We start from the raw sequence: 22,178 nt of genomic DNA on the forward strand, positions 1-22,178 counted from the left end.
AGGGGGGCGGGAGGTGTCTGTTTTTTTAAAAAAAAGAAAACCAAAAACCATATAAAGAGTCCTTTTGACACCTACCCAAATCAGCCTGGTGACAACAAAAATATCCACAGTAGATCCAAAAAGCAAAATAAAGTCAAATCCCTGGGGAATACTGCTGGCCTCCCTTCTTGCTCTCCTAGAAACCGGGGCCTTTGTCCATATGGAGGGCGCGCGGGGCTGGATGGGCTGCTCACTCAGAAGTGGGAAAGTGCTGAGTGGGGCTAAGCCATCTTTGGGAAACAATGTTCAATTGTGTAGACAAAAATCCCAAAGCCCACCAGCAGTGAAACACTTCCCAGAAGGAATCAAACACAAAACGTTTTAAATGAAAATTTTAAAAATTCACAGCCAACCAGGAGGTGGCGCCTGGCAAGACACACTACCTGCCTTGGGAGGTGGAATTGCGGGGCCCAGACGCTCCCCAGGAACTCTGAGGTCATTGTGTCCGGGCCTCTTCTTTCACATCATGCCAAAGATGTCTCTGCTTTCTTCCTTTTTTTTCCCCCCTTTTTTCCTGTTCCTCTGTGATAAGTATCCTCATTCCCAGGAAGTCTAATTTACACTTTACCATGTATTCCTCTTAGATGAGATAGATAGGGGCTGTAGGGGAACTTCAAAACATAAAACTTTCCTGTACGGGGGAAAATAATGTGGAGGGTGATGCGAAAAGGAAGTGACATCTGCAAAGAGGCTTTGCTTTGCAGATCAATCACGGGGGACCGAAAGGCATGGCGGGCTCCTGCCTCTACCGGCACACCCCCTATTCATTTCCGTTCATTTGGCTTTTATCCTGCTCCGGTGTTTACCTTCTGCATCCTTTGTTTTGGCTATTTAGTGCTACTTGGCAGGAGCAAGGAGGGCAGAGGGAGCTCACACGGGAGCACCCTCCTAGCTGGTGACTGGAGAAGCGTAGGGAGTAGAGAAAGAGGTTTCAGTGTCTGGGTGGAAATTATCTGTGGGTTTCACATTCCCTGATGAGGGATTTAGGGTGTACATTCCGATCGGGATTTCCAGTCCCGTGGAGAGCAAGCACCAGCCCACATTCCTGACCCAGCAGCCTCGAAGCACCCCTCGCCCAGCTCCCAGGTGGCTGGTTTCACTCGGTTCTACTCATCCTCCTCAGCCCTTTGTTGGGCAGGAGGGAAGACCCTGGGCCCCTCTTCCAACTGGGTCACATGGTCTCTCTCTGCTCCCTCCCCTCCCTTTCTTTGGAGTCCGCCTTTTTTTTTTTTTTTTTTTAATGATGGTAGTGAATGTTTCTAAGGTCTCCCCAGCTCTCCTCCTGCCCTGGCCTCCCTGCCAGGGGTTGGTGTCCTCTTCAGTGACAAAAGCCGCCCTAGATCTGGACTCCCTGGGGAGGGAGGTGGCTGGGTCTGGCAGTTGAAGCCGCTGTCTCTCCATGGTGCTGCTGCAGCCCCTCCCCCCGCTGGGCACACAAATGGGCTTTATACAGCAAACAAAACCACCCCCCCACCCAGGCCACACAGGCACGTGGACCCAGGCCTCACCGTGGGAAGGGGGTGGTGACAGGCGCTCTGGACAAGCTCTCTTTGCCTCGTTTCTCATTATTTTCCTCCTCTTGCACCCGGAGTCTCCCAACTGCTCCCTGTGACCTGTCTCCTAACTCTGGACTCTTCCTATTCCAGACCTGCCCAAATTCTGCAGGGCATTGGGAACAGGTCCTCCGAGCGTCTGTTCCCTATCCCCCAGGGAGTTGCTCCGCAGAGGAGAAGCCACCCCGAGATTGAGAAACCAGTGTCCCCCTGAAGGGGCTGGATCAGACCCCAAAGCCCTGCTTCCCTGTCCCCTCCCGCTCCAGGGGACACCCATCTGAGTGTGTCTGTGTGAAAAGCAGAGGAAGGAAGAGCTCATCCCAGCTGGGCTCCTGAGCCCGGGCCAGGGCTCCTGTGAGTCCCGCAGGCAGGCGGGCGGGCTCTGAGCCGGGCCATCCTGCATGCCGAATCGGCTATTTAAGGAGCTGTTAGCCAGCAACCAAGCCAGCCCCCCCTCCCCACGTACACCCGTCCAGAGCCACCTTAAAAGCAGGAGGCAATTGTGAAGTCGCTGGCCAGCAAGTAGAGTGAGGGCTGCAAGGGGAGATAAAAAAAGAGAGGGCAGGAAGAGATTTTTCCTGGGGACCCAGAAACCCACGACACCCCACTGAAAACCAACTCCCCTGGAAGCCCGCAGAGACACAGACAGCAAGAGAAAAAGAAATACCTACACTCCAGGAAATCTCTCTTTCTCCCCCCTCTTTCTCCCCTCTCCCCCAACCCCGCCTGCCCTCGTCCTCTAGTTTCCAAACTCCCAGTACCTTCTGCTCCTTCCGAGGACCATGAGGTTCTTCACGCTCCTGCTAGAGGTGATTTGGATCCTGGCTGCAGTCGGGGGTAGGTACATCTGGGTGTCTGTGTGTCTGTATTGATATCCACATGTCCTTAGGCGTGCTTAATGCAGGGAGGAGGAGTGTAAAAGGAAGCCTAGGGGCTAGAAAAATAGGCTCGGGGATGGGGGAGAAAAGGGGTGGGGAGGAGACAACTTCCCTTCTTTTCCCTTTGCCTTCCCAGCCTTGCTGCTAGTGGAGATGGGGGAGAACTGGGTTGGGGGAGGGGGGTGGACACACACTGGGGAATCTGTGCGGGCTACAGACTCTCTCCGGGGCTCTTCCCCCCAGCTGCAGCCCTCCTGGCCTTCTTTATTTACGAACTCCTCCAATTAGGGAGCCAAAGAGGCCTGGAGACCAAGAGCGGGCCACCTGCCTAAGCCAGACCCTGTTCCCTGACTCTGAACCTCATGGCCAAGGTTCCCTCTTGAGTCCATGAAACTTTCCCAGTTTTTCCCTGGAAGCCGTAGCAATAACAGTCAACATTCTTGGGCCCTTTACAGTTTACAAAGGACTTTCAGGCGCTTCCAGGCGATGAGGGACTCGGGGAAACAGGCCGAAGTGCTCCAGGGGCATCCCCAGGACCTCTCATTTTTGAGTTTCCTGTACTTAGCACACAGTAGGTGTGTGGATTAAGATTTGCTGGAAGAACAGGGAGAGGGAGGTGTATAGAGACAGAAGGGGAATGCAGAGAGAATGATGGGGGTGCAAAGCGAAATGAAGAGTTACAAATTGCATCTGAGGAAAAAGAAAAAAGTAGGGAGTCTCCAGGAAGAGATGTAGAATTAGTGTGTTAGAGTAGATGTAGATGTAGAATTAGTGGGGAGGGAAGGACACGACTGTCCCCTGCACAGAAGCCGTGAATTCCAGTTGTTGGGGTGTCCCACTCAGCGGGTGAGAAGCTGCCTCGTGCCCTCCTTTGGGCTACTTTTCAGAGTTGTCTGAACTGAGGGATGAGCCAGCAGAAGAGCCCAAGGTTGAGATCAAGGATATCTTAGAAGTATGAGGAATTTGAGGGAATGAGAGAGAAAGAGGAAGGAATTCAGGATTTCTCTCCAAAGCTTCTAGTAATTGGAATAATGCAAAGAAAACCTGCAAGGGCAACCTTTCCCCTTGAAGCGGTTTGGTCCTGGGGGAGGGCTGGACCAGCAGACCCCCTGCCTCTCAGCCCGCCCGGACTGCACCAGAGCCTGGCATGTGACCCAGCTGGCAGCTCTCTTTCCCACACACAATGCTTCACTTTCATCCTGTCCCTGCCAGGCTGGTTGCCTGTGCCCACCCACCACCCTCACCCTAGAGTGGACCCTGCCGGGACTCCCGCCTTCCTTAGCCATCTGGAAATCTAGGGAGCAGAGGCTCCTGGCGATGGGGAAGTTTCCTCTCCAGTTACAGGAACCAGGAGGAGGAACTGAAGTGTTCCTTTCCTCCTGTAGAGGTATTGGGACATGAAGGACAAACACTGAAATGTTCATTTCCAGCTCAGTGCCTTGATTCCCGCAATGCTTCAAAGCAAAGGAATAATTGCCCTTCTCCCCTCAGTGGCACCACCCCCCGCTCTGAACCCCTATCCCCTCTCCTTCCTTGTACCAGTCCCTCTGCCCACACCCTCACCTCACCCCAATCCTCTAAGAGTTAGACTGGCTCCGTGCAGGCTGGAGGAAACTAAGGACTGGGCGGATGGCGTGTTTGGGTCCAGGTTAATTTTAGTCTCCAGGCTTTATCTCTTTTCATTTCTCCTCCCCCTTTACTCAGCAAGCACAAGCACAGCCTGGCTGGTGATTTTAAATAGGCCCCCCGACCTTTACACTGAGGTGTCTCGTTTCAGGGTTTCCTTTGGGAAGTGCTGGAACTGAGGGAGGAGAAAGAGCAGAGGGAGGTGGGGCGGTGCGCAGTGCCCGCCCCAGGGAGGGCCCTGACCCCGGCTGCGCAGCTATAACCCTAATTCTTCTGCCTTGCAGGTCACCACTGGACGTATGAGGGTGAGAGCGGAACCTAAGGCCTACCCGCACCCCTTTCACACTGGGACCTCTTCACGTGACAGGAAGATTTATGTCCTGGGGTTTCCTAGACCTCCTCACTTTCTCATCTTGCTGTGCCTAGGTTTTGCACGTGTGACTCCTAGACCCGGTTCTAACCACCCAACCCCTCCTCTCCTGATTCAGCAGAAAAGCCAATTATGTCCTCAGTCTGTGAGATGAGGGAGCTGGGGTGGAAAAGAAACCCGGTGGGGAAAGAACTGTGAGCTCAGCTGCCACTTCACCATCTGGTTCTGCATCCTAATCAATCCTCCCCCACCCCCTACATCTGGCACCGGGACAGAGCTTGAGGTCAGGGGTGAGGAAGAGACTGGCAGGATAGTTTGTGACCCTGGTGGAGGTGGAACTCAATTCCTTTGAACTTCTAATTTTAATAACTGAACTCCAGAGTCAATGCTAGGTCCGGGGTGAGAGTAAAAAGCAGATGAGGGAAAGCCAGCAGCTCTGAATCCCAAGGACACTTAATAAGGGGCCCCACAGAGCCCCTGCCTCTCTAGGATCATTTTATTTCCCCCGTTTTCCTGCTCCTACTCTGATCGCACCTCTCTGGATATGCAGGCATCTTACCTATCCCGTCTTCCCTCATTCAGGGAAGTTTCTTGTCCTCAAACTACATGCATGTAAAAACCGCTACACCCATTTACCAGGAAAGCTGGGGAGTCATTGCACACATGAGTGGGTGGAGGGAAGTGTAGCATCAGGTCCCGCAGGGCCTCCTACCTTGTTTCCCCGAAAATAAGACCAGATCTTATATTCATTTGTGCTCCAAAAGACGCATTAGGGCTTATGTTCAGGGGATGTCATCCTGAAAAATCATGCTAGGGCTGATTTTCCAGTTAGGTCTTATTTTCGGGGAAACAGGGTACCTCACCCAGCCCCGCACACCGGGGGTCTGCGCCTGGGGTGGAGGGAAGGGCATTTCTATCTCCCCACAGATGTATAGCTTGGTTGGGGGTTGCTGAAGGGTGGCTGGGGCTGGAGGGCAGGACAAATGTTCCGGTAACCCCCACCAGGCCCACATGGCCAACAGCACTGGCCAGCCTCATACCCGGAGTGTGGAAGCAACGCCCAGTCCCCCATCAACATCCAGACAGACAGTGTGACTTTTGACCCCGAGTTGCCCGCTGTGCAGCCCCACGGATACGACCAGCCTGGCACCGAGCCTTTGGACCTGCACAATAATGGCCACACAGGTAAAAAGCCCAGGCTCCAAGGAAGCGAAGGTTCCAGTTCCAATCTTACAAGTCAGGGGAAGTAAGCATTCTCCGAACTTCTAGATTCTGAGAAGGCTTCCTCTATAAATTTGGAGACGTGAGAATGGGGGTGAGGCTCCTGTAGCCCAAGGTAGGAACTGAATGTCTATGACTAAGTTCAGTGGGTGGATTAGTGTCACAGCCTGGACTTGATCTTCACTGAGAAAGATGAGCTAGGAAAGCAGTGGCCTATGGGAAGAGCCGGGTGCTATTAGGGGAGGAAGACAGCAGAGGCTGGCCAAGTCTCCCAAGAAGGGTGGCAACCCCGAGGTGGGGATGTACCCACATTCCTCCACCAACCCCAGCTTGCTCTTTCTCACAGTGCAACTTTCTCTGCCCCCTACCCTGTATCTGGAGGGACTTCCCCGGAAGTACGTAGCTGCCCAGCTCCACCTGCACTGGGGTCAGAAAGGATCCCCAGAGGGGTCAGAGCACCAGATCAACGGCCAAGCCTCAGCTGCAGAGGTACCAGGGGGCGAAGCCTGGACTAGGACCCTGATAGGCACGGGCGCTGCAGGGGAAAGGAAGGAGCTGGAAACTGGGCAAAGCCGTACTTGGGGGATAACGCCAACCTGCGTGGGACAGATTTAGGATGTGCTGGAGGTGGGGGGGGGGAGCTAGGGTGGAAGCCTTTGGGAGGGGGTGGCGGAGAAACATGCAATGAGTCGATGCCTCTCCCCTCAGCTCCACATCGTACATTACGACTCTGACTCCTATCACAGCTTGAGTGAGGCCGCTGCGAGGCCTCAGGGCCTGGCTGTCTTGGGCGTTCTCCTGGAGGTCAGTGGCCCCACTCCCTCCCAGGTCTCCCTCCACTCCCTGCATCCCTCAGTCCTATTCTGCCCGTGTCTGTTGCTGGTCTCCCTCCCAAGGCAAGTCAACAACCACTCTGACCCTTTATTCTCTACATGGACTCCTGCCAAACTCTCCCCCTTTCCTCTCGTTCCAGGTGGGTGAGACTGAGAACCCAGCTTATGAACACATTCTGAGTCACTTGCATAAAATTAGGTATAAAGGTGAGCCCTAAAAATCTATTTTAGGACAAAGTGAGATTGGACTTCAGGGAAACTCCCCCCTCCTCCACCCCAAAAGGCCTCAGAGACCTGGGATGAGGAAGTTAGGTGTCAGGGAGTTCCACTCATGGAGGCGTGTCCACGTCAGCTAGGGTGCAGTGAGAAGGTGACCCCAGTATGTGCTCCGCAGGTCAGAATACCTCAGTGCTTCCCTTCAACATGCGAGCGCTGCTCCCCCCACTGCTGGCACAGTTCTTCCGTTACAATGGCTCGCTCACCACACCTCCCTGCTACCAGAGTGTGCTCTGGACCGTCTTCAATCGAAGGGCCCAGATTTCAATGGGACAGGTGAGTGGTGGAGAGCGGAGGCGGAAGCACAACTGTACCAACGCTTTCCCACTCCTGAGTGACACTTCTCCCCTAATCCCACTCCTGTACCCCCAGCTGGAAAAGCTTCAGGAGACACTGTTGTCCACAGAGAAGGAACCCTCTACGCTCCTGGTACAGAACTACCGACTCCCCCAGGCTCTCAATCAGCGAACAGTCTTGGCTTCTTTCATCCAAGGTGACTGAACAGGGCTTGGAAAGCAGATGGGAAGCTGGGGGACTCAACGACAGGAACTAGGGAGCCCCTGGGAAGGAAAAGAAGGCTAAGAGGGGAAGGGTTTCCAGGACTTGCTTGGACTGGGAACCAGTCCCCACCCGAGTGGCCAGGTGACTTCCCCAGCATAGAGGCACAGTGGGCTACTCCCAGCTCCCAGGACGGGATCTGAAGTTCCACTGACCCAAGTTTTCTTCCCTACAGCGGAATCCTTGTATACCACAGGTAAGACGCCTCCTCAGGTGTGGGGCAGGGGCTGGGGGCTCCTCCATGAGCCAGGGAAAAGCTCAGTGTCTGTTAGTCCTAGGCTGACACCGTCCATCTTTCTCTCTCCCAGGTGAAATGCTGAGCCTCGGGGTGGGAATCTTGGCTGGCTGTCTCTGCCTCCTGCTGGCTGTTTATTTCATCGCTAGGAAGATTCGGTGAGGTCCTACTTTCCATTCCTCTAGTCCTTGCTTTTGTACTGAAAAGCATCCCCCTATGCCACCTCTCATCCGTCTCACCTAGGACACTAGTCACGTCCATGAACCACTTCCCCCATCCAGGAAGAAGATGCTGCAAAATCGGAAGACTGTGGTCTTCACCTCAACACAGACCACGGAGGCATAGGCTCCTGCTCGGACATCACGGATGCCTTCCCCTCACGCCTATCAGGGAGCTTCTAGAATGGGGAGCAGGAACTGGCCAGAAAATACTGTAGGAGTAGCAGGCAGACACCCCTCCTTCCTCCAGATAGCCCCTATAGAGGCATGGACAAGCGCTTGTTCAAGGAAGAACAGCTGAGCCTTCAATCTCTCAAAACATATAGATCAGGAGAACCCTACCCTGACAATGCAGAGGACGAACCTTCTTTAGTTGTAGGGGAAGTTGGGAATGTGCCCCAAAGTCCCCTACCCCCTTTCTTTATGTCCCTTTCCCTAGGTATGGGCAAGATATCCTCTTAGGGAAAAAACGTTGCTGTTTGGGGGGTTATACTTTTGCTCAATGTATTTGGGAATTAAAGTTTCTGACCTCACCTCTGGCCTTACCTTCGGGATTCTTGAGAGTGGCAGCGTTTCTTAATCCCTCAGCTGGTAGAGGTGGGCAAAAGATTGGGGGAAAAGAAGCATGGGTGAATAACTCCTTTTATCCCAATCCTGGAAGGGGAGATCCATTTCTGGAAAATGCTTAACCCAAAGTTTCTGACGTGTTAAACCACCAGCCCAGATCTCTGCCCTTGCACCGAAGCTAGGTTTGGAGGGGATCAGAGATGCCAGGTTAGGAAAGAGGATAGACGAGACATGAGAGGGCCGAAATTTCAACTAACATGTTGTCCCCTTCCTTAAAAGCCAAGTTCCCCCACAATTATAAAGTCCTTTTTATTAGTCAAAATCACAATCACCTTGATTAAAAGGATGGGACACGCCATCCTCAGCAGAAAATGATACAGTTTATAGAAAACCTTCCCGCCCCGCCCCCAACACACCCCAATTAAAAACTAGAAAAAAATCTGCCCTCCTTCCCTGCGCTGTCACGGTAGGCTGACTCCTCCAGTGGCACGATAGCTCTAGAGTGGGCTAGCTCACCGCAGCACCCTCCATTTCACCTTGGGGAGAGGAGGGATGCTGGTGGTCAAGGAGGTGAAAACATTAGTTCCAGTAATACCAGTTCCCAAACATGCACTTCCTTCCTTTCCCGCAAGGCCCGGGACCATGGGGAAAGGTGGACAGATGAGCCCAGCCATGAGGAGCGATTTGAGGAGGGAAAAGAGTCCAAGGAGGTTAGGAGAAGAAGTCCAACAAATCCTCCCTCCCTGCACTCCAAAAAAAAAAAAAAAAAAAAAAAAAAAAAGGCAGTTTGGGGTCTCCATCACACCAAAAATGGTTCCCCTCAGACCTGAGAAAAAGACCAAGATGTCCAGTCTGGGGAGGGGGTCCTGGGAAACTCAGAGCTCGTCTACCCTTGAGGCTCCATTATTAAGTTCGTCTTCATGGCAATGCCTAAGCTAGGCCCCTTTTCTTGGCAACCTGCACTGTCCACAACAGGAGATGGAGAAATACAGGACGAGGAGATCAGAGGAGCACCCCAGGCACAGGGGTTCCCCCCCCCAGGTTCCCTCAATCCTCGGGTGGGATGCGCAGGGCAGAATACACCATCACCTGACTGTCCTCCTGCCGTCGGCCTGCAGAGGGGAAGGGTGGTGAGTCTTGCGCAGGGTGAGAGCAGACCACTGACACATGGGAAGTCCTGGATAACAAGGGGGTCCCCAGATGGTGGGGACAAGTGCAGATTCAAACCCACCAGTCACAGACTGGCTCAACCCAGGCTGCTCCTGGTAAAGCCTAAAGGTCACCAGTGGACAAAGCAAAACCCTGAAGGTGGTGGGAAAGACCGACGAGGAGACAGAGAATGGTGAACAATGGACCGGGCTGGGGCTGGACTCAGTCATGGGCAGTGGGCAGACAGGTGGGATCTGTCAGGTGATCAGTCCAGGTAGTCAGTCCTTACACGAGAGGCTGCGCTGGATACCTCGGAGGGACCCTCCAGCTGTGATGAAGGCCCAGAGCCCCATGGAAACAGTGACTGCATAGATGGGCAGCAGGCTGGCCTCGTACCACGGGTTCAGGAATGTCTGGGGATGGGGAGGTAAGAGAAGAAAAGAGCTTAGATTCTCCCTCTGCCTAATCCCTGTATCCTCTTTGGGCCTTTGACCCAAACCTCCCCGATACTTCACTCAAATCCTCCAGTCCTTCCTTTCAGAGCCCCAACATCTTGTGGTTAAAGGGACTTTTGATTGACAGCTCCCTCAAGTTCCTCTCACCTCAGGCCATCTGCATTATAGTCTTATTAATCCAAACTCCTCCCCAGAGCAGGTTATACAACTGATGCTGAGGTGAGAGACCTCTAAAGACTCAACTTTTCTACATCCTCTCAAGGTGAGTTCAAAATGTTCAGAAGTAAGGATATATTTCCCCTCCATCCCACTCGCCATTAAATTCTTTTCGCTCTAACTCAGGCCCCTGTCCCCAACTCACCAGTCCTGATGTCAGTAGGTGACTGCCAACCACCAGGCCCAAAGTCCAGTACCGTTTCCTCTCACAGGCATCAAAGAACACAACTCCCCAAAAGGTATGCAGCAGGATGATGGCTGCCGTCAGAAAGGCTGCAGGGAGAGGGGGAGGAGATACATCCCTCACTTTCTCCCCACCTCCTGAGAAGTTAAGCCAGAGACGTCTCCCAGGGACCATCCATAAATCAATCAGAGCCAGAGATGGGTGGGGCACGAAGACAAGAGAGGAAGTATGTCTTACCTGAAGTCAGGAAGTAATAGGGTGAGTCTCCATGGATCCCAACCACACCTGGCCCAAGTGCATCGGCCAAAATATTGATAACAGAGAAGACACCACTGATGATACCGAAGGAAAGACCAGAAACTGGGGGGGGAGGAGGGGCCTCATCAATGTCAGAGGTCACTGGTGCCTGAATCCCAGCGATCCCTCTCCATTCCCAGCCACAGTTCCCCCAAACCTACTCTCCCTCCAGACCACCTCTCCTTGGAAGTCAGGTATGAAGGAAAGCAAGTAGCCACTTAGAGCAGGTGGATGCTTAGAGACTTCCCTGGGAGAGGGGGGTGTCTGACACCCTCCTCCAGCCCCTCTCCCTTGGCTCACCATAGGCCATCTGGCGGATGGAGATGGGCGATCTTCCGTCCTCACTCAGCGATGCTAACCCCTCATCTGCCTTCCTGGGGTGGGGTGGGGTGGGAAACACGAGGCAGGAATGCTCCTTTCCCCTAATGTCCTCCCTTAGTGCCCCCTCTTCCAAACCACCACCCAGGGGCCGCCCCACTTCTCATAGTGCAATCTGCTGCCCTTCTCCCCACTCCAGACCATCCATCCTCTTACTTAAGCAGCTTGTAGTAAGCAAAGCGGAACGCCTCCTGTAGAAGGACCGAGACGGCAGCACCAAAAATCAGGAGGCCATACTGGAGCCGGGCATCGGATGCGTCAGTCACATGGACCAAGATGAACCAGACCACAGAGGCCAAGAGCAGAGAGACTAGCCAGAAAAACGCCCTGAGGAAGTAAAGGGACAGTCAGACAGGGAAGGGCACAGGCGGCTGGAGAAATCCAGGAGGAGAACCAACCAAGGCTGCAGCATGAAAAGTGGAAGTTAGACTTCCGGAGGGTCAGGGAGACAGGGAGCGGACAAGATAGGCGTCTCGACCAAGGGAATCTGCAGGGATCTGGGCGCAGGGGGGTGGGGTCGAACTCTGCTTAGAGTCTTCAGAGCGAGGAGACTCAGAGTGTACGAGCCCAGCAGAACGAGGTATCCATTTCTGGACCCTCCCTTAGGGTCGCCGGAGGTCACCAGAGCCCCCTCCCGAGTCGTGGCCTTGTGCCTCCTCTGACGTCGCCGGAAGAAGTATAGAGGGAATCTGTGCGATCCCTGGAAGGCGAAAACCAACTGCGGGCAAGGGAAAGTCACCCCAAACCCTGACTCGACCCTTTCCAATCTTTACCTCCCACCTGTCTCCCCCAAGCCAGGCTCCCAAGCTCGCCCCAGTTCCTCCAGCCCCTTCCGGATCTCTCTCTTCCGCACCCTCCTGCGTCTCCCCGACCCCTACTCACCCTGCGACCAGGATGATGACACGAAGAGGGTCCCCGGCCACAGTGATCAAGAAAAGCGCAAAGGCCGGGCCGAAAGCGACAAAAGTGCATCCGAAAAACACTGCGGCCCCCATTGCTTGGCAGCTGGGGGCAGAGAGGAGGCCTGGCCAAGAGAGGCGAATGGGAGGAGCACGCCAGCTAGGGGGTCCGCGTGGGGTGGCGACGCGACCCCGTAAGGGGCGCGGTGCAATGTCACCCCCGGACCCCGGGGAAGGGGAAGGGGGGGCACCGAAACCCCGAATACGGGTCCGCGCGACTTCCTCTACGGAAGCCGAGGAGGGGACAAACCCCGGCCGCAGCCCTTTGGCCACCTCCCATTTAATCCCCACCCCCGAAGGCCAATGGAGAATCGGCGGGGTGGAGCTGCGGAGGTGGGGGCGTGGCTGCAGGACCTGCTGGGAGTTGTAGTCCCCCTGAGCTTCTGAAGCCCTCCGCCTTGGTCCTGGGAGTGGCTGGAGCCGGTTAAAGGGAATTGGGCCGGAATGGGGCACGGGTTCCTGGGTTCGGTTGGGGCTTGGCCGCGGTTTTCGTTATTTTGTGAAGAAGGGTGGTATCAATTCCACCTCTACTTGAAGAGTTGCAGAGGAGGGAAGATCCTCTTGGAACCTAAGGGACAAATAGGAAGAAAGCACAGGATAGAGACTGCAGGGAGATAGGAACGGGTATTGTTCTTATTTGAATGAGAGGAAATGGGCTAGAGCTACTGCCTAAGAGACGACAGTTAGACTAGAAGGTAGGAGCTCTTTGAACAGGCTAGTATAGGAAACATGCAATACAGTGTATCGCTAATGAAGCCCTCATCTGTAATGACAGGAGAATCAGAGAAGGAAGAGGAGCCTGGAGAGCAATATTAGGAAGGAGGTTAGAGGGAAGTCGGAGTTAAAATTGTTTGTAAAAAGCAATTACAGCGATGGGGTTAAGGGAAAACCAGCGCCTCCTTCCTCCCCAAGTCAGTTCCTTTTATGTCATACTTCCTCTATTTCTTTTCTGAAAATGAATATCGGTATTGTCTTTTTTTTTTTTTTTTCAGACTGGGTGGGGGGGGAAGGACAGTGGTTACATGTTAGAGTGAAACAAAGTAGGAGAGGAGGGTATTGTACCCTCATTTGAGTGGGGGTGGAGTTAGTCCTTAGGGAGGATACCAGGATGGGAAACTGAGGGAATCTGGAATATTGTTTTTGAGGAGTAACAAAGTACCAAAAAACTAGAAATTGTTCAAGGAGAACCACACTTCCTTTCCTTCCTGGAAGTGGTTTATGTTTTAATGCACGTGTGAGTATCCACAAAAGTATTTCACATTTTTTCCCAGGAAATTCTGGAAAGGAGCTGAAGGAATTGATATATACATTTACATGGAAAGTCACCAAGCAAATTCTTTCCCAATAAGGTTGAGAGTGTGGGGAGCATCCTGGCCAGTGCTCACGACGCTGGGTCTTGCCTCTAAGCCCAGCAGGCAGAGTCAGGGTAAGAAGAGATGGAGATAAGACAACTCTTATCTCTCCTTTGAGCTGTTACCATAGCATCTTCTGATGGATGAGAGCAGGCGCCAAACCTATCTTTTTCGTGGGGGATTCCACAGAGACTTGCATAGTGCCTGGCTCATAGCAGATGTTGAAAGAGATTTATTAACTCCCTTCAAAACACCATATTCTTTTCTAATTCCCTTGCTTCTGAATCTGAATTGCCTATCAGACTAGGCCTAGCACACTCCATGCCTAGCACGTATGTTACTAAATGTTTCTGAATTGAATTCCATGAAAATGGGACATATGAAAGCAGAGGAAAGGATAAGCTGAACTCCACCCTTGTAGGCTGGCATGAAAGGAACACACCAAGTGACTAAAGTGGGAGAAGAGGTGTGGCATGTAGGACAGGGAAAGAGACATCTGCTTTCTCCATTCTTTCATCCCATTTCCAGAAAGTTGAGAAAGGGGTGAGGTGAGGCCAGTAGTTACCAGAGAGGAAATAACTGGCCTCGGCTGAGAGATTTTTATCAGAAGCAATGTAGCAGGTGTTTTGAGAGTCAGGCAATGATGTTGATATTGCTCCCATAGGTGACAGGCTAAGACAGGCAGGGAAAGGGACTATTTTCAGTCTAGAAAATGCTCATCCCTCCACAGAACATTTCAGCTGTGATGGAAGAGATTGTGCTACTCTGGATGGTGATGGTAAATTAGGGACAGTGAGAGGGAGGGTGAGCTTTTTGTGAGGAACGGCAGAGAGGGAAGGTGCGGAGGGGAGGGGGCTTACTAAATGAAGTTCCTTCATGGGGGGGGTATTGCACTTTTGTTGTTGTTGTTTTCTTCAGTGGCAGCGGCCATCCTGAATGGATCTAATCTAGGGAGAGGGGAGCTCAATGTACAACTTCCCATCGAAACCCACTCTGCCTGTCTTAATCTGGACATCTCTGGCTGAGGACGAGACCGGTAGTAACAGATGATCTAGTCAGTGAGTGAGTGGGAGGAGAATTCTATCCCTTGAGAGAAGAGTTGCTGCAAATCCCTCCCTGCTTTGGAGGAGGGCCAGAGGCGGGGTAAGTTTGGTGGGAAACTGCTGTAATTTCCTTTTTTACTTTCACAGCAATAGTGCAGTATCCAGAATGGATGTCCTCTTCATAGCCGTCCTTGCTGTACCACTTATCTTCGGTAAGTTCACGTCTCTCCCTGAGCTTGTGGGCCAGGTCTTCTACCATAAATGGGGCGGGAGAAAAGAAAATGAAGAGAGGGTGAGAGTGACAATATTCAGTGGGGAGTGACAATATTCCCTCATCTGTGCTCGAGTCCAGTGTTGGGGGCGGAAAGAAATCTGGAAAGCAGAGCCAGGAGAGGGGGAGGAAAGCAGAGTCCTGTCAAAGAAGGGACAGCTAGCTGATGGGATGGAGCCCCAGACATGGAGAGGGCCTGACAAGAGTGAACTCAGCTCTTCATCACCATCGAGTTGAACAAGATGAGAGGGACTAATGTGAGAGTGAAGGAGAGAGGTGGACTCTTTGAAGATGAGGCAGTCTGAGAGTAGTGAGGGAAGCCAGGATATCTTCTTTCCCAGAGACTTGGAGAAGAAAACACTGTATTAGTAAAGACGTAGAAGTCGGGGTGACCGTTAGGGTAGTGGAGAACTGGCTGCCTTTAGGGACAGGGTCCAAAAAGTAGCGTGGCTCCTTTTCTCCTTTGTTGCCAGTCTGCCAGGTGTTCTCATTGTTTCCTTTTCCTCCAGATTCTTGTGTCACTGCTTGTGGTTAAAGGAGAGCGAGCATTCACGGAGCTTAGGGAAATGTTTAGCAGGAGGCCTACCGTCCTTGATCCAATCATATCAAAGCCACATATTTTAAGTCCTGGGAAGGAAGAAAAATGAATGCAGATGGATCACTTAGTCCAGCTGACTCATTTTAAGAAAACAGATGTAAAAAGGCTTGATCGGAGGAGTTATTCTGCTAATTAGCAGTAAAATGGAACTGAAAACCAAGGCCAAAAGCCAAGAGTGTGTGTGTTATTCGAGAGACACTGATAGGGGAAGATATCTCAGAAGTACATATGGTCTTATAAGTACAGTATGGTGTACAGCATACTGAGTAGTAGATTTGAAGTTTTGGTGATTTTTGTTGTTGTTTTGTTTTTAAAGATTTCATTGGGGAAGGGGAACAGGACTTCATTGGGGAACAGTGTGTACTTCCATGACTTCTTTTTTCCAAGTCAAGTTGTTGTCCTTTCAGTCTTAGTTGTGGAGGGCGCAGCTCAGCTCCAGGTCCAGTAGCCATTGCTAGTTGCAGGGGGCGCAGCCCACCATCCCTTTTGGGACTCAAGGAATAGAACTGGCAACCTTGTGGTTGAGAGCCTGCACTCCAACCAACTGAGCCATCCGGGAGACAGCTCAGCTCAAGGTGCCATGTTCAATCTTAGTTGCAGGGGGCGGAGCCCACCATCCCTTGTGGGACTTGAACCAGCAACCTTCTTGTTGAGAGCCCACTGGCCCATGTATCTAACTGGCAGCCTTTGGAGTTAGGAACATGGAGCTCCAACCGCCTGGGCCACCGGGCCGGACCCCAGAGTTTTGTTTAATTTTTTAAATTTTTTTATTGGGGAATACTGGGGAACAGTGTGTTTTTCCAGGACCCATCAGCTCCAAGTCAAGTCGTTGTTTTCAATCTATTCGTGGAGTCGTTTTCATTCTAGTGGTGGAGTTGTGCAGCTCACTGGCCCATGTGGGAATCAAACTGGCGACCTGGGTGTTATGAGCACTGCACTCTAACCAACTGAGCCAACCAGCCGTAATAGATTTGGAGTTCTTAATTTCTGCTTCCTCCCTTTTTTAGGTTTAGTGCTTGCTTTGGGTTTACAGTATGGGAAGGGACCTGTTTTCTGATTTGGGAGTTACCAGATTGAAAGGGCAAGAGTAACAGACCTCATTCATCACAGATTTGAAGCCTAGAAGACTAAGATGGGTTTAGAGGTGCAGAGACACGGAGACAGTTTGACCCTCTGAGGGGAGGCAGAGAGAAAGGAAACTGATAGAACTGAGGTCCACCTTAGGTGTCCTTCTGTTGCCAAGGAGTTCCAGATGCCCCTTGACCTCTAGTCCTTGTCCCCATAGGACAAAAATATGAGGCTGAAGAAGGACTGGAAGAGGAAGATTATTATCAGGTGATCTATTATTATACAGTCACCCCCAATTATGGTGAGTATGTATAGAGCTCTGACGCTCGCTTAGCAGAATGGAGAGAGGTTGGGGGATACTTAGTTGTGAGAGTTTGCCTTTCCCTCCGCAATGGAGCAACTGAGTCAGGGAGAAATTTGGCTATGAGCAAAGACTATCAAGGATCAGGATGTTATTGCTCAAGCTATATTTTCAACTCTTTGGAAATTGGTTGAAACAATTTGAAAAAATTTGTAAATTACTAGGTTGGTGCAAAAGTAATTGCGGTATTTGCAATTTTTTTTTTTAACCTTTTAAACCACAATTGCTTTTGGATCAACCTAATCTTTTAGACACTAGATTGGAAATATAAATGCATACACAGTCACAAACATTTTTCACATTAAAGTTCATTACAATTAGATTATACCAGTAAATCTTACAGCCTGAGCAAGTTGAAGTGTTCTGAGTCATTTCTTTCTCTTCTCATTTCTAGATCTATTAATACCTTTCATTTGTTACTATTGATTGTTTTCTCCTCCCCAGATGAGTTTGGTGAAAGTTTCACTCTTGATTACTCCATGTTTGACTCAGAGGACAGGCTGGTGAGTGACATCTACGAGAATCAGGATAGGTAACAATTAAAAAGAAACTGGGTAATGTTGAAATGTAAGTAATTGGCAGGAGTAAAAATAAGTGAAGTGAAACAAGGTAATGGGCCCAAAATAGGCCTGTTCACCACAGCTGGGGAGGAGAATGAAGCCAGAACCCAGTAGGTTTGCTAAGACACTGATTCGTATAGTTTTTGTCTTGAGTCAAGGGAATTGGTGAATTGGATGGGTACATAATCCATGAAAATATAAGGCGGGGAGGATCCCTGAGCTTACATCTTGGGGGTCAAAGGGGACAAGAGAGGTGAAGGAGAGAAGAACTCTAGAGAACCTATGAGGATGTTGGATGGAGGCGATGATAACTCTGTTTCCTAATTCTATGGAGGGTAGAACAGGATGGATAAGGAGTTAACAAAAGCAGAAGAGACTACCGTCAGTCATGAAACAGAACGTGCAGACCATGAGAAGCCTGTAACAGTGAAACCAGTGAAACCAGTGAAACCAGTGACAGTGGAAACAGTGAGTTAATTGGGGACAAGTGGGGAGGGAATCGGGACATCCCTTACCCTGGATAGAACTCAGAGCTGGTGACGTGAAGCAGAGGGAGAATTGGAATACCAGGCTTCAGTGGATGGAGGACACCTGTATTGCATTGCGGGTGTTCCTCTCAGCTTGGCCATCATTTCTTTCACTGAGATTTAATACTAATCCTGTACACACAACACCAGGGAGATTTTCGTGCAGTTAAATTTCAGTTCAGTAGTACTTAATGTGTATGTAACCCAGGCTGTTATTGCTCTCAAAGTATTTATAAAACTCAAATTTACAAGTTATGAAACATTTAGAAAATGAAAAGGTATGTAACAATGTTAAATTACATATAAATTTGAGAGCATACATATGACATAGACAAGTCCTTCAGGCAGTGGAAGGAGAGAAATCAGTATAGGAGTTTCTGGAAGGCTTAGAAGATCACTGTGCTTGAGATATACTTAGAAGAATAGGTGAGTTTTTGATTGGTGGTATATTATGAAAGGATGAAAGCAGTTAGGAGGAAGAATAATTATCCCAAGAGTGAAAGAGCTGCATAGAAGAGGGGGCTAGAATGAGGATAGCATGTTATGTGGATGGGCTATGATTGAAGGAGAGGGCATATGAAAAGGAACAGTGGGAAATTAAGAAACAAACAAAATGTACAAGGCTCCTAATGTTTGCTTGGCAATTTCACATATGGGAAGATAGGGTGAAATTATAGGGTCTGAAGTGTGAGACTGAAGTTTGGACTTCTAAGAAATAGGGAACCTAGTAAGTTCTTTGGGGTGGTAAAAACACAATGAAAGTGGTATTTTAGAAAAATTATTTGTCAGGTGGTACGCAGGAAGCTATGGAATGGAGAGAGATGCACATCATTCCCAAAACAATCCATTAAAGGCTTGTTCTAGGACAGTGGCATTTTGAATGGAGAGGAGAAAAATAAGAAATATTTTCTCAGCCACAAAAAAAAAAAAAAAAAAAAAAAAAAAAAAAGTGAAATCTTACCATTTGCAACAACATGGATGGACCTACAGGGTATTATGCTAGTGAGATGAATCAGACAGAAAAAGACAAATATCATATGATCTCAGTTATACGTGGAATCTAAAGAACAAAACAAACAAACAAACAAAAAAACAGAAAAAATATTTTGAAGAAAATACACTGTTTCAGTGATAATTTCATATGAGCCCTCAAATGAGGAGAGAATTAAAATAACTTCGAAGTTTTCACCTGGGTGTATGGGAAAATGGTTAACCAAAATGCAAACTGTGGGAGATTAGAGTGGCTTAAGAAGAAAGTTACACAGTTGGTAACGGCCAAACTGAATTTATGGTGGCTGTCCTAAAGGTAGGGGAACTAGGCCAAGGCTACACTTCTAAGTGCAAAGTCACCGTTATGAAAGCAGATCAGTGCAGTAGAGCCAGTACACACAGAAGACCAAAAGGCCATGGCTGTGCTTATAGTTAGTAGAAGGAGAAAGAGAAATCAATCAAGGCAATCTGGAGAGTTGATTGGAGAGGTAAGCAGACAGCCAAGTTTGCATTATATAGAGTCTAGAAGAGAACGTTTAATAGAAGCTACCAAGAGGCCAAGGAGAAGTTCATTGTTAACCCTCCAAAAGAGCAGTTTTAATTGCGTGGTTTGAGCAAAATCTAGATTTTTTGGAGTCAGAGAGGAAGTACATTGTGAGGAAGAGTATAGACCAACCAATTGTGAAAACTGGTGATGAATAAAGAGAAGCAACAGCTAGAAAGGGCCACAGGACCAAAGTGCTGCCTGAATATAGTTGAACACAGATGGGAGGAGTCAGCAGGAATGGAAAGCCGGTGATTGACAAGGAGAGAGAAGTATTTTAAAGTATGCTCATGTAGTAGGCTTCCATTAGATGGTACACTTCTTGAGTGCAAGCCATGTCTTAATCATATTTCTATCCCTTTTATAACATGTAGTATAGTGTCATGCACATTAGAGATAAAAAATACATGTTGCATTGAGTGGGGCCTCGTGGCATGGTCAGGAATGGCTGAAAGGTGTAGAAGAAAGACCACTTTATGGTGATGGGGAGGAGGGGTGGATCTTTAAGCTCAAAGGAAAGGAAGACAAAGGTTGGTATAAATAGATGGCTGTCCTTCCACAGGGGGAGGTGGGTGGTAGGAAGGCTGTCACTGGCCTACTGTGGGGGGATGTCTGTATTCTAGCAGAGTCCAGATATGAATGATGCTGGATCCAGTCTGCAGAGTCCTGTTCCCCTTCTCCTGTCCTGGGCCCTGGTTCAGGGGTGGATGTATTTCATGTAGAAGGTGAGTGTAGCCACTGGCCTTGGAGTCTTGAAGGAATTTTTATCACTGTCTCTGGCCAGTGTTTCCAGCCTGGTCAATTCTCAGCTGCTTAAAAGAAGAGGGATCACAGTTAGAAAAATCTTATTATCTACATTTAAGGAAGTTTAGGAGCTGTCGAGCCAAAGACTTTCGTAGTAAGAGTCATTATATTTTCTGAACTGGGAGGATTTCAGGACCTTCCAGAGCAGAAGCAGGTGGAATGGAGAAGAAACCACTCCAGGTTTCCAGTCTGCCTTGAGGAATCAAAGCTGGTTCCAGCCTGGCAATGGTTTAAGGGACGGCAGGTGCCAGAGGGCAAAATGGGAGGGGCCCTACAACCTGGCAGAGTCAAGAGGCAAAGTTCAGAGGCAGAAGGGGTGGCGATTTCCTAATGTAGGGGAGAGGTGGTGGGGGAAAGGAGAAGGGCATAGAAACCTGGATTATAGGGAAGGGATTGAAGTTGGGATTCAGAATAACTATGGAGCTTTAAGAGATTTAGCAGAAAGGAATGAAGAGGGAAGGGGACACATCTTCCAGGAGATGTCACAGGAAAATCTAGCTCAGAATATGAAATCTGGGGGGTTTTCATAGAGGTCGGGGGCATGGAGGGGTTTCCTGAGTCCCCTGAACCTGGTTGTTGTTTTTTCCTCTTTGCTTTTTTAGGAGAAAGAAGGCTGCAATGACTCTTTGGTTGGGGATTTGGAAAGAGGAAAGTGGAAGATAAAATAAATAAATGAAACAATCTGGTTACTCTCTACTCCTTCATGAGGGTCTGTTCATGAAGCCACAACACTAAAGAGAACACTAGGATATGGGGGTGGGAAGGGTGGATTAGAAAGGGAGTCAGGTGACAGTAGTATTAGAGGGAATTATTAGGACTGAAAAACCAGAAATTTTGGGAAGAATGGAGAAAAGCACCCACAGACAACATGTTTTTTCACAGTCCATAATTCCCTATAATTCAATTGCTTTATTTTATTATATATGGTGTTGAAACTGGGGAGTTTAAGTTTATTTAGCACATTTTTTTTCTTGTTATAAAATAAGCACATTGTTAAACATATGTAAAATATAAAGAAACACTTAGAATAGATTTTAAAAATTCACACCCTCCTCCACTTACCCCTCCCACCACAAACAACGTGCCTTTTCCAGTCAGGAATTAGGGTAGGCAGAGACGTACTTAAAATTTTTTTTTCCTCTGTCCTCGGGACCCTAATCAGAACTGGGCTGCCCCCTTGCGGTCTCTTCGATGTCACAGCTTCAATCAGCCTACCGTTCCTGAGCCCCTATCCCCTTTCAAACTGCAAAGGGCAGCGAATAGTAAAACTCCGGACTTGCCACCTTCCCTCCTTCAAAGCCTTTCGAGTATTCTCCAGGGACAAATGAAGAAAGTGACGCAGGACAAAGACATAACTTAGGTGATAGGGACACCCCCCGCCCCCCGCCCAACTCCTATCCCTGTGCTCGGAAAATCAGAATTCAGGACATAGAGCCCGAGGAGCCCAGGATAGAAAAGTCAGAAACAACGGAGTTCGGTTTTGACCTCTAGAGTCGTGGCAGGCTGGCATCTGAGCTGGTAACGTGCGTGGCGGGTTATGTAAGGAAAGGGCTGGAGGAGCCGCCCCAGCAGGAGCCCGAGAGAGGACGCGGTGTTCTCGGCGGCAGTCCCCACCCTCCTCACCCAGCAGGGCAGGAGACACCCAACTTGTAGGAGAAGGAGGAGGAGAGGATGAAACAGACCGGGGAGTCACGAGGGCTGGGCTGCCGAGAGAGGGAGACGGTACACAGTGGCACGCACCCATTCTCTCACACACGTTGCAGAGGCAAGTCGCTGATGGTTCCACGTGTTGCACTCGTGAGAGGAGGCGCTCAAAGAGGGGGCAGAGGGGTCGGCTCGCGAGGAAGAGCCAGGAGACCCACATCTCGAAACGCGCGCCTCAGGTCACACAACCAGTCTGCACACTCTCGCCGCGCGTCTCCGGCGCACCACCATCCTATTTAAGGCCACGGGTTCCGCCCTGTTCCTCCCGTCCCTTCTTTTCCACTCTTTTTTTCCATCCTCCTCCTTTCTCATCACCGGGTCCTCCTCGCGAGCCACATGTAGGG

General features: G+C 50.1%; 4 protein-coding genes across 6 annotated transcripts in view; 2 read left to right on the forward strand and 2 right to left on the reverse strand.

Annotated features, from left to right (window-relative positions):
- The window catches only part of ANP32E (acidic nuclear phosphoprotein 32 family member E), a 27,892-nt gene extending 25,438 nt beyond the window's left edge, over nucleotides 1–2,454 (reverse strand). Inside the window, exon 1 of the mRNA XM_033093377.1 lies at nucleotides 2,354–2,454. The gene's annotated coding sequence lies outside the window, so the exon portion shown is untranslated. The remainder of the gene's footprint in view (nucleotides 1–2,353) is intronic.
- CA14 (carbonic anhydrase 14) lies at nucleotides 2,000–8,340 on the forward strand. The gene is made up of 11 exons (XM_033093374.1): nucleotides 2,000–2,429; nucleotides 4,381–4,401; nucleotides 5,472–5,651; nucleotides 6,034–6,176; nucleotides 6,396–6,491; nucleotides 6,661–6,727; nucleotides 6,915–7,072; nucleotides 7,169–7,289; nucleotides 7,530–7,550; nucleotides 7,663–7,747; nucleotides 7,871–8,340. Exons 1-11 carry the CDS (start codon nucleotides 2,375–2,377, stop codon nucleotides 7,932–7,934), a joined length of 1,011 nt encoding a protein of 336 aa, XP_032949265.1. The 5' UTR covers nucleotides 2,000–2,374; the 3' UTR covers nucleotides 7,935–8,340.
- Nucleotides 8,341–8,664: 324 nt separating this feature from the next.
- Nucleotides 8,665–12,274, reverse strand: APH1A (aph-1 homolog A, gamma-secretase subunit). The gene is made up of 7 exons (XM_033093379.1): nucleotides 11,936–12,274; nucleotides 11,210–11,380; nucleotides 10,976–11,049; nucleotides 10,616–10,738; nucleotides 10,340–10,467; nucleotides 9,813–9,936; nucleotides 8,665–9,486 (listed from the first exon to the last, which is right to left on the reverse strand). Exons 1-7 carry the CDS (start codon nucleotides 12,046–12,048, stop codon nucleotides 9,422–9,424), a joined length of 798 nt encoding a protein of 265 aa, XP_032949270.1. The 5' UTR covers nucleotides 12,049–12,274; the 3' UTR covers nucleotides 8,665–9,421.
- A 1,767-nt stretch (nucleotides 12,275–14,041) lies between these two features.
- Nucleotides 14,042–20,819, forward strand: C22H1orf54 (chromosome 22 C1orf54 homolog). Of its 3 annotated transcripts, none has more exons than XM_033093382.1 (8): nucleotides 14,042–14,142; nucleotides 14,283–14,422; nucleotides 14,555–14,619; nucleotides 16,562–16,645; nucleotides 17,150–17,208; nucleotides 17,605–17,733; nucleotides 19,953–20,051; nucleotides 20,733–20,819. In XM_033093382.1, the coding sequence occupies exons 3-7, from the start codon at nucleotides 14,574–14,576 to the stop codon at nucleotides 20,046–20,048; spliced, it is 414 nt and encodes a 137-aa protein (XP_032949273.1). In that variant the 5' UTR covers nucleotides 14,042–14,142; nucleotides 14,283–14,422; nucleotides 14,555–14,573; the 3' UTR covers nucleotides 20,049–20,051; nucleotides 20,733–20,819. The 3 variants fall into 3 exon arrangements, with proteins under 3 accessions (XP_032949273.1, XP_032949272.1, XP_032949271.1); XM_033093381.1 differs by having other exon boundaries at nucleotides 14,045–14,142; nucleotides 14,283–14,426; nucleotides 19,950–20,051; XM_033093380.1 differs by having other exon boundaries at nucleotides 14,046–14,142; nucleotides 19,950–20,051.
- The last annotated feature ends 1,359 nt before the right edge of the window (nucleotides 20,820–22,178 follow it).

Source organism: Rhinolophus ferrumequinum, chromosome 22 (assembly GCF_004115265.2).
Source record: "Rhinolophus ferrumequinum isolate MPI-CBG mRhiFer1 chromosome 22, mRhiFer1_v1.p, whole genome shotgun sequence".
NCBI classification, from domain to species: domain Eukaryota; kingdom Metazoa; phylum Chordata; class Mammalia; order Chiroptera; family Rhinolophidae; genus Rhinolophus; species Rhinolophus ferrumequinum.